The 11,341-nt window shown below is 46.9% G+C and overlaps 1 protein-coding gene across 2 annotated transcripts in view; it reads right to left on the minus strand.

Moving 5' to 3' along the window:
- SLC24A3 (solute carrier family 24 member 3) overlaps positions 1-10,970 on the minus strand; it is a 481,089-nt gene extending 470,119 nt beyond the window's left edge. Inside the window, exon 1 of one of the 2 annotated variants that reach the window (XM_077872013.1) lies at positions 10,487-10,970. In XM_077872013.1, the coding sequence (XP_077728139.1) occupies positions 10,487-10,931 (445 nt within the window). In that variant the 5' untranslated portion in view covers positions 10,932-10,970. The remainder of the gene's footprint in view (positions 1-10,486) is intronic. The other variant, XM_077872012.1, reaches the window with a different exon arrangement.
- Positions 10,971-11,341: the final 371 nt, after the last annotated feature.

Here is an 11,341-nt window from a genome sequence, read left to right on the forward strand (position 1 = left end):
CAGAATTTGAAATAATTCCACTGAGTCCATCTGCATTAAATATATTTTTAACCTCAGTTTTCTGGGGGGGGGGGGTGTTAAGTACTTACTAAGCAAAGAGTCAGAAAACCGGGGTCCTGGCCCTGACTGTGATTCTCTTTCACATCAGGTTCCTCAAACATAAAGTCAGATGTTAAGAGACCACGGTCCCCAAGATCTCCATCTCTGATACTTTAGGGGACACATAACAGTGAAACAGTATTTCAGAAAGCTTGGCTAACCCGCCTGAATGAACAAGCGTCTTGGATAAACTTTGCACAGAGTGCTCACAACATTATCCACCAGAGAAATGGGTCACCAGCCCTGAGCGGCCTTTATCTGGCACTTAGCACACACTGCCATCCCTGGAAGAAAAGAATGCAACAACTGAGCAAGATCTCTACTCCCCAATCTCATGAATGTCCACTGACCTCACACTCCTCTCCCTACCCCCCAACTTACAAGCAGCCTTTGGTGTAGAGCAACATGACTGGTAGTGAAATTGCCTTTAATTCAAGAAGTTATAATCTTTTAACTTTACTTTTGGAGTAGGTGACAGGAGTTACTTAGACTCTTCCTTCCACATAAAAAGGTACACAGTCTGTGTGGTTATGAAAAGGGCAATGCAAGTTACCCTCAGGATGATGGATCTGTGCAATATTCTGATTGTGGTGGTTATGGCAACCAACACAGGTGATAAAGCTGTATAGAGCACATACACACACACAGGTACACACATACTACACACAGGCATATACACTTGTATACACATAAACACATACCACACACACTATATACATATACAATGCACACACGTACTGCACACATATATACATACATAAGTACAAGTAAAACTTGAAAATCTGAATAAGGTTAGTAGCTTGCATCAATGGCACTATTCTGGTTATGATATTATAATAGAGTTTTGCAGAATGTTACCACTGAAGAAAACTGGGGAAAATTTACGAGGGGTCTCTGCATTATTTCTTACAACTGCCATGTGAATCTACAGCTATCTCTATAAAAATTTCAGTTAAAATTAAGAAGATGGTGAAAACTATGCCTTCCCCCTGCCCCTGAGGATAAGCCCTCCCAGGAGGCAACAACTTTTATCAGTTTTGAGTGTACAGGAGTTTAGAGAAAGGAAGAAGGCAGGAAGGGAGGGGAGGAGGGCAGGAGGAAGGGAGCCTGAAATAACTCAGGATGGTCCTGCAATGTATCAAAATAAATTGTTCAGCTCTGTCATACTCATAACCACCCTGAGACAACACATTGAGCCTTGGAAAATGTTTCCACTGAACAACACCCCTTAAAACCCCGCTTCCTCTCCTACTGGATTCCCACTGGATTTCCCTCCAGACACAGGGTGACCCATCTCCTGTCTGAGAAATCTGACCACTCAATGATAAAGATCCAGAACTTAGAGACATGGGAGCACTACCCAGTGACATGGCGCAGCCAGATCACCTTACAGAGAAACAGTCAACAGATCCTTCTCCTTGCACAGTTTCCAAGCATCATGTCAATGGCTTCACATAAATACGAGCAGACACTAAGAATCACTTGACTTTCACAGAAAGCACATAACATGGAAAATGAAACAAATAGACAACAGAAACTTGGAGAAACCAAGTCAGGATATAAGCAATGATACTGTATTGATGAAGCAGAACAGGTTGCTACTAAAAATATCTTTCACAGGGATTTAAAAAAAGAGCCCTTAGAAACTAAAAACATGATGAAAGGGGGGGGGTGGGGGTGAATGGGTGACGGGCACTGAGGGGGGCACTTGACGGGATGAGCACTGGGTGTTATGTGTTAGCAAATTGAACACCAATAAAAAATAAATTTATTATAAAAAATAAAATAAAATAAAAAAGGAAATCCTTTTAAAAATCATCATAATAGGACCAGATATTGTAAAAAGAAAAAAAAAAGGCAGATATGTTGGAAAATAAAATATTTTAAAATGAAGTATAAAAAAATAAAATTAAAAAAAATAAAAACATGATGGAAGAAATTAAAAGCTCAGTAGAATTAAAAGATGTGGTTAGCCAACCTATGGGAATTAGAGTAAGAGGATGAGAAAAATAACAGGAGAGAAGAGATAAGAAAATCAGAAGCTCAATCTCAGGAGTAAAACACCCAAATACAGACAATTCAGAGAGAAGAGAGAGTTTAGGATGCAGAGTTTAGGATCTCCAGATCCAAAGGACATTAGCATTCAGATTAAAAGGACCAGGTCAGTGCCCAGGAAAATGTGTGAAAACAGAACCACACCACCGAATTAACTGTGATACACCTGAACATTAGGAGAGGGGCAAAAAGCACACATGCTTTTCTGTTTTTTTTTTGGGGGGGGGGTTTCATAAGAAAGAATTAAAAGTGGAATAGCATCAGACTTCTCAGGGGCAAGTTATAAGAGTTATAAGACAATGCCTTCCAGTTATAAAAGCAATGCTTTCAAAACTGTGTGGAAATTGTGTTCCAATCTGAATTCCTGATCCACTCCCACCTTCAAAATGTGGGGCCAGTGTTAATGTATTTTCAAATTTACAATGTCTCAAACCTTTGTATTGTAATTTCCACATCCCCCGTCTTAGAAGGCACCTGGAGTATGTGATCGCCAGAAACATACCACAAATGAAGGGATAAGCCAAGAAAGACAGGAAACTTACATGGGATCCTTTCAATATAGAGGGAACTGGGGGAAAAAACCCACAGGCAGGGAGATCACACAATGACAGCTGGGCAGCAGATTTAACAAGCAACCTGTCCAGACTTGAACAAGCGGGAAGAATCCAAGAAAGATTTCTTCAAAAAGAGACCTGGATAGACTATCCAATGGCAGTGAACATAGGCAGAGAAAATGAAGACGACAGAGGAAAGTTTGGGCTTAAATTAGTGGTGAAGGCTTAAAAAACAAAGCAGACAAATACTCATTCATGCTTAGGACAGAAAAATTAAGCCCAGTGGACTTCACAGCTCAGCTATGACGTGGCCGTGATAAGGTAAATGCTGACCACTGATCTAACCCAGGGCACCCAGTCTACACACTGGAACCGTGTGCCTCACTTGTAAAGAATCCCAATACCCATGCTACACCCTGAAGCATTAAGTCAGAATCTTTGGGGCAGGACCCAGACCTAAGTTGAGTTTAAAGTTCCCCAGTATTTACAATGTGCAGAGAAGATTGAGACCCACGGAGCTACGCAAAAAAAAGACAATTTTCACCCTCATGCATACTCTTCTCTGGTCTTTGTAGCAACTGCTTTGAACCTTGACCTTTAATGATCAGCTATACTCCACCTAGATGTCCTACCAGTAATCAAAATCAAAACATCCAAAAGTGATTATCTCGTGTTCCTCAAAAATGGTGCCATTGACTTCTTGATGTCAACCTGTGGCACCCCCTTTCTCCTGGGGGCCCATCCTCCCCACCCCCTTTGTTCTTACATCAAAGTCCTCCTCAAGAAACCTGCTTGTTACTTCCTATCCTGCAATAGGTTCTGAGTCCATGGTATGTCACTCAAGTGAAAATGATGTTTGCTGTGGTCAAACAATGTGGAAGCACAGAGGGAAACATGAAGAGAGAAATGAGTCAGGTTGCAAATGTGAAATTTCACCAACTAGGTCACAAATGAGCAGACATTAATTATTCTCACTCTCATAGAAATAAAGTGTGATTGACAAGCAAGGAATAATGGCTAGATTTCATATTCAAATAAGCAATTTGCGATGGTAAAAACGCCTCCAGATATGACAAAGGCCTTTTCCCCTGCTTGCTGGAACTCCCACCTAATGTCTTTAGTCTAGATCATGACCAACATGCTCCACAGTCATGGATGAGTCTGGGAAAGTCGAGTATCTATCCAAGGCTCCAAAGTCTATGCACTGCCTTTCTAATCCCAACATTCCCCTTTCTATACATCTCGTTAAAAATTAGCCAAGGCTTCATTTGGGGTCTGTCCCTAAAGGTCCTCACCCTGCAATTCCCCATGATGTTTATATAACCAATTTATGTTTTCGCCTGCAGTGAATGAAAGAAGCCACCTCTCCTGCACCTTTGCCAACACTGGACATTATCATACATCTTCATTCTTGCCAATCTGATGTTAAAAATGGTATTTCATCATTTTTAAAATTAAATTTCCCTGAGGGGTGCCCGCATAGCTCAGCTGGTTAAGTGTCCAACTCTTGACTTTGGCTCAGATCATGATCTCATGGTCATGAGATCTAACCCCATGTGAGGCTCCACACTTGGCAGGGAGTCTGCTTGAAGATTCTCTCCCTCAGCACCCCCCCAAATAAATAAATCTTTAAAATTAGATTTCTCTTATTACTGTTAAGACTAAGGATTTTTTCTACTTATCATTTGCAATTGCTTTGTGAACTGCCTGCTCATATCTTTTGCCCATTTTTTATAATTTTGTTTTGTCCCCCATTCATTAGCAACCTAATTCCTTTTATTTTCCAAGTTCCAGTTTCTCCTTACCAGCAACGCCTCCTCTATATTTCTCATTCATCTCTCCCATAATTCTTGAAAATCAGTTGTTCAATACCTCTCTTCCCACTAAAGTGTAAACTACCACAAGGACAATATTCTGATCAGATACCACTATTACCCCAATAACTCACAAAAAGCTTGCCACATGTGTACTCAGTGAATTAATGGAGGCCCTTGGGTCTTATACCAATAGGGTCCAGGCAGGAATTCATTCTAGAGATGCCACTGAAGAGTTTCTTAAAGGACTACTTACAAAGGTGGGGGTAGGGGTGGGAAAACCAACAAGGGAGGATGAAGCCCCCAGGACTCCCAACAATGAAGAGCATCACTGCCCCCATGGATGAGGACAAGGACAGGACAAGTGCACCTTCCAGGAGAGAGTCCAAGAGATGCCATCCATGTCTAAGAACTTATGACTCTATAATTATAACTGGCTAGATAGTGCCACCACCAACCACTTCATTCAGAGAAAACCTTCTTCCACTGGACCCTTAATACATCAAATTCTCAAATCCTACAGAAGAATACCATGCTTCAAACCATTGCAAAGATAAACAGAGGTCAATACCAAACAAGCTCTGAAGGCAGAAAGTGAAGGCAGGGAAAGAGCAGAAAAACCTGCATTACCTTCCTAGTGGGATCACTCGTTTGCCATGTGATTTCAAGGATGCCTTCTGAACTTTCTGTACCTCAGTCTTCCCAATACAAGAGTCTGTGTACTATTACTCCCCCAGAAAACTTGTATCACTCAAGGAAAAGGAATCTCCTCAAGGAAAAAGAGAGTTGCCAAAATCCTGTCCTATCAGCCAACTTCCACCAAGCCTTGAAATTCTCAGCAAATGGCTGGTTTTGCAATTCTTTTGGCTTTGCCAACCCTCTGGGGTATTAAAAAAAGAAAGAAAGAAAGAAAGAAAGAAAGAAAGAAAGAAAAAAGAAATCTTCCCACAAGGATTCAAGGCCTGCAAGTACAGGAAATCTTTGAGAAAAATCTGGGTTGATGAGCAGCTAAGAAAAGCCAGGAGAGACACATCTATATATGCTTAGGCAGAAAATAGAAAAGGTTGAAAAGCAATGTGTTTCTAAAATACTGCTTCTATGAAAGCAACCTTCTGTTACTCCTTTACTCTCCCCAGAAGACTGAAAAAGGCAGCGTGATTCCCATTTTCTATTCATGTCCTCCTAAGCTGAGGCTAGGGAAGGCAGTGGCATACAGCTCAGATACAAGTGGGCTTGCACTCAAATCCTACCACTTAAGTAGGTGACACTAGGCAAAGCACTCAACCTACAGCTCCATGGTAGCCTATGAAAAATGGGTAACAATATTGAATTTGATGGATGGGGGGGAAGAATTATAAATCATGAAATTAAAATGTATGCCAGTGACTGAGCTCCTGACACATGGTAGCTAGTTTTTACCATGGGTACTGTAGATCAGAAATCAAAACAGCTTCTCTACCTAACAAGTGTCTTTTGAGCATCTATTCTGGGCAGGTGACACAGATGACAAAGGTGAGCAAAGATCAAAGGGTCCCTAACCTTCTGGAGCTTAGCATCTGGTGAGCAGGACAGGTTACTCAAACCACAGCCAAATAAATACATAATAACCAACTGTGATAAATGCTATGAAGGGAAAATTGTGGGTGTTCAGAGAGCCAAACGGGGGCTCTCTGAGGTCAGGAAGATCTTGGACCTGTCAGTGAAGGATGAACTAGCTGTGATGATGACCGTGGAACCAGCAGGTGTGGCAGGCCTGGGGCCAGATGAAATATCACCCCTTTGAGGAGCAGAAGACCCAGGCAGTGAAGCATGGAAGGGAGGGTGGAGAGGGAAGATAAAGCTGGAGAATCCAGCAAGGCATTTCTGTAACCCACACAAGAGATTAAGAGGCCGTGACCTTTGTTCTCTGAGGAAAAGGAAGCCACAAAGCTAAAGATGGCCTCTCAGATCTGCAACTGTAACTGAAATTTGCAGTTCCCACATGCACGCAGCCCTCTTTCCAAATACCACCTGATTTCAAATGCACTGCAATGTTATCATGATTGGAAGGTATTTCAAATATGTGTGTATTATTCACTGTTTACCACCTTGGGAAATGTCTCTGATCTCTAAGTTATTATTCCTTGGACCCCTGGCTTTCCAAAGACGGCCACAACACGTATACCCATATTAAACATCAACACACATGCCCGCATGCTCTCTTCACAGCATAATCGGATGCTCCTCCACTGAGTAAGTGGTGGCATCTATGCTCTCCCGCCCCAAGCTCTTTGACTTTGGGTTGACATCTGCCACTGCCTTGGCGGAAAGAAAACAGTGGAAGTGAGACCATGTGACTTCTGGGTCTAAGACCGGAAAATGCGGTGTACTTCCACTTCATCATCTTGGAACCCAGCTGCTGTGCTCGAGGAAGTTCAAACTAAGGCACACAGAGCCATATGGAGAGGCCACACATAAGTGTTCTGGTTGACAGCCCAGCTAAGGGTCCAGTCAACAGCTGGCATCAACCTCAGATATGGGAGCAATGTTGCCTGCAGATGACTGCAGACCCAGCTGTCAAGTCACCCAGCCTTTCACTCTTTCCAGCTGAGGCCCCAGATATGGAGCAGAGACAAGCCATCCCTACTTGTCCAAATTCCTGACCCAAAGTATCCATGAGAAGAAAGAAAGAAAGAAAGAAAGAAAGAAAGAAAGAAAGAAAGAAAGAAAGAAAGAAAGAAAGGTAGTTTTATACCACTACATTTGGGTGGGATGATTTCTTATTAGCAATAGTAACTGGGCCAGAGTATATACATAAACTTCTTTAAGCTGTATGTATTACATATTTTCCCCCTTATTCATTATTCACCTACCTAGGAACTTCCTAGAGAAGATGTCTATAATCACTCCTAAGTTAGAATCTCTGGGCTTGATTCACATGACTTTTGGAATAAAAAGAGGACCAGGTTCCTTACTTCAAAGAAAAACACTTTTGAACCACTCGAAACATACAAAAGCAATCCATTCTCGCTGCAAAAACAAGAAAAAAAGAAAAAAGAAAACCCTCATTAGCAAATCTGATGCCTTATTTCAATTGACTCTGAAAACAGATCAAAAATAAGATTTTTATCAGCAACAACTAACTAGAGCATCTAGGACCTCTTGCTTTCTCTACCGCTGAAGGCTTGAGCGTTCACACAGAGTACATGCAGGCTTAAATAAAGCCATGCGCATAAAGTGTAGTTACTTTAGCGCAGCGCCTGGCACTTAAAGGTCCACCAAGTTCCAGTTATTATTACTGCTTTTGTTACCGTGAGAGTTAACCCTTGTCTTGACTCCAGCGCTAACCTTCCCTTTAATAATGCTGGTGACCCATTTCAGCAGAAAGGAATCTATACTGGAGTTTGATCAGATGTGAAGAAAGGGAGCTCATATTCCATATGATCGGAAATGTTATACAACACCATGTAACCCAACTGCCACACCACACTCTATTTTGGTTTGGTCAAAGAACTGTCCTCTTTATAAAAAGGAGGAGGAGAAAGAAAAGAAAGAGAAAGAAAGAAAGAAAGAAAGAAAGAAAGAAAGAAAGAAAGAAAATCAATTATGTGCTAGAAAACAGGCTTCTGAGAAGTTACATTTAATCACTGCATGGATTTCAAGGTGAATAAATAAAAATATCTCCTTTGATCATTAGGAAGGTACCCCCCAAGTGGTTATATAAACATTACAGAGCTGCAGGCAGATGGTGGCATGAATACCAGGGAACAAGGGTGGGATCAAAGAGCCAGGCCACCTCTACTCCTCAATTGCTGTGTGACCTTAAGCGGATCACTCAGCCTCTCCCAGACAGAGTGTCTTTAAAACAAGGCTAAATTCTAAACTTTTTATCCATACTGAAAAGGACCCTTACGTAGAAGAGCACCCAGGTAAAAGTCACTATTCAGATGCTTAAGTATGCTGAATGACAACCCCCCAAGCTAAATGATCACTTGCAGATTTCACACACGCTAATTTCTATCTTAAAATTAGCTCAAAAAACCTGGGCCTTGCTGAGAGTTGGCTAGGTATCACGTAATGAAATTATGAGTATCTACTTGAAGAAAAGGTGACTGGAGACAGAATTACAACTGGAATGGCTGGATGGCATCCCCTCTTCCCACTGCTGGCTTTTCACTGTTCCCCTCCAGTTGCTGGGGTGGGGGAGAATCTTCTGAAGCCCTACATTTATGGGAGGGGAGAGAGGGGCAGAAAGAATATGGGAGAAGAGAGATCAAGGGAAGGGACCAGGGAAAGAGCTGGAACTGCGTTGGTGGCACTTGTTTGGGAAACCATTTCAAAATGACATTTGAGTCACCAGGTTCCAAGTTTGCAGAGTTCTGCCCGCCCCCCCTTTCCCCTGAACATCCCGGCTTTCCCAGGGCCCAGGCACTCCCCTGCCAATGATGGACTTAACTATATCTCCATCCAGAAAAATGTCTTTTATACCCCAACAGCGGTAGGAACTCTGAGATTCACAGAGCCCTGGCACGCAGGAAAAATGGCTGGCATGTAATTGACTTGGCATGGTCCTTTCCAAAGGTGGCATCAAGTACAGACTGGCTTTTGCACTTGTAAAAATCAAGATTAAAAGGGGGTTAAATAAAGCCCTCCTCGTGAGAATCAGTCAGTAGTTGCTTTTGGCAGGTCTGGCACTGCCCTCTGAGAGAGGTCCAGCTTCCCTCCCTAGCACAGCCCACTTCCTGATGTCACTCCCCATCACCAGATGAGCTGGGATTCAAGAGAAAGGGAGAGAGCTGTGGAGTCCCGACGGCTCCACGGAAGACCCGGGCAGACTCTCTCATATTACCATATATGAGGAAGGCTGTCAAGAGGTCTGTTAAGACCTGAACCAAGACCGACCATCTGTTTTCCCCATGAAGCCTGAGACCAGCCAAATTTGGGGGAGATCCCTTTTGCAACTGATGCCACCCCCTTACTGTCACTATCAAAATGCTTTTATTCTGCACTTCATAACGCCTGGTAGCAGAGCTGCATCGATCTTAACACCAAGGCACGTATTTGTAACGGCTTTTTCTCACAACCATTTTTATGGCTGTTTTCCCACGAACCATGCCACTTGAAGGGCTGGGATATAAAACCGTTTTTACAACAGTTATTCTTCCAAGTCTTCCCCTCTGCTATTTAGACAGCTGCCCCCCCAAATCCAAACTGTTTTCGGTGGACAAGTGTTCTGAGCACATTTCTCCACAAGGTCTATTTTAGCTCAAGAAAAGCCAAGGACAAAGATAAGACAAAAGTTGTGGGTAAAGGGCAGACCCACTGCGGGGGGGGGGGGGCGGGAATCTAAAAGATTTCTTCCAGAAATGCAAGTGCACAAAAGGAATCGGTCTTCCCAGTGAGTGGCCAGTGAGAGCCAACAAGCACATTCCTAAACCCTAGCCAGGTGGCGGACACTTTTTTCCTACCCACCCGAAGTTCCGGGCACCTGTTCTGGAAAAGCGAGTACGGAGCTCTCTATCTGGTCCATACCGCCTGTTCTATTCGGGGAACACTGCAGAATAGCGTGTTCACCAGTCAACCAGTCCCCCTCGGGCCTCAACAAGCCAAAGGTGTACAGGTGGTTGGTTACCTGCACAGGTTCTGAATCTCACCAGGACAACTTTATTGCTGGCCGTGGGGGACCTCTTCAGGGCCAGGGTCCCCTCCGCCTCTACCACCGCCCGCCCCCCACCCGCCGCGGGCCGGTGGGTAAGAGGGCTAGAGCCAAGGGGCGCAGGTCAGGGTTCCCCGGGCCGGCGCGTCTCCGCCCCGCGGTCCTCGCCCCTGGGCCCCCTCCCTCCTTCCGCGCCCCTCGGGACGGCAGCGGGGAGCCGTGGCTCCCGCCCCCCCGCCCCAGCCGCCAGCCTGCTCGCCCCGCGCGGCCCGGGAGCCCCGAGCTGCCGGAGCCGCAGCGCCCACTCGGGGCGAGCCGCGGGCACTCACCATTATGCTCCTGCATGCTCGACAGCGACCAGAGCAGCAGCGCCACCAAGGCCAGGAAGCAGAGCTGGCTCAGCAGGAGGTCCCTCCGGCGGCTCCGGCGACGCTCGCGGTCCTCGTCGTCGGGCGACGGCATCCTCGGGCGGCAGGGCAGCGGCCCCGGCGGGGGCCCGGGCGGGCGGCGGCCGCTCCTGTCGCGGGCGGCCGCGGCGGGGACGGCGGCAGGAGGCAGCCCCGCGCGCTGCAGCCGCGCGTCCTCGCTGCGCTCCCGCTCGGCCGCCGCCGCCGCCGCCGCCGCCGCCTCTTCCCGGCCGCTGCCGGGCGCGGCGTCTTCGTCCTCGTCGTCGCTGTCGCTCAGTCCCTCGCCGCCCTCCTCCTCCTCCTGCTCGCCGCTGGCCCGCGCCGCCGCCTCCCGGCGCTCGGGGTCCCGGTCCTCCTCGCGCGCCATGGCTCCCACGCTCGGCGTCCGCGCTCGGCCTCGGCCTCGGCCTCGGGCGGCGGCGCGGCGGGGGCGGCGGGGGCGGCCGGGAGGCGGGGGCGGCGGCGGCCGAGGAGGAGGAGCGGGGAAGGACCGGCGGGAGGAGGGCCCGCCGCTGGCAACTCCGCGGGCTGGCGAGGCCACCCGGGCTGGCTCCGGCCTCTCCGGCTGCGGGAGCGCGTCGCGGGGCCGCCCGCGCCCTCACTGCATGTCCTGTCCGCGCGCGGAGCGGGGAGCGGGGAGCGGGGAGCGGGGCCGGAGCGGGGAGCGGGGAGCGGGGAGCGGGGCCGGAGCGCGCCGGGAGCTCGGGCGAGGCTGCAGCACGGCGGGCGCAGCTCCCGCAGCCTGCGGCGGCTCGGCGGCTCGGCGGCTCGGCGGCT

Source organism: Canis aureus, chromosome 26 (assembly GCF_053574225.1).
Source record: "Canis aureus isolate CA01 chromosome 26, VMU_Caureus_v.1.0, whole genome shotgun sequence".
Taxonomy (NCBI): Eukaryota; Metazoa; Chordata; class Mammalia; order Carnivora; family Canidae; genus Canis; species Canis aureus.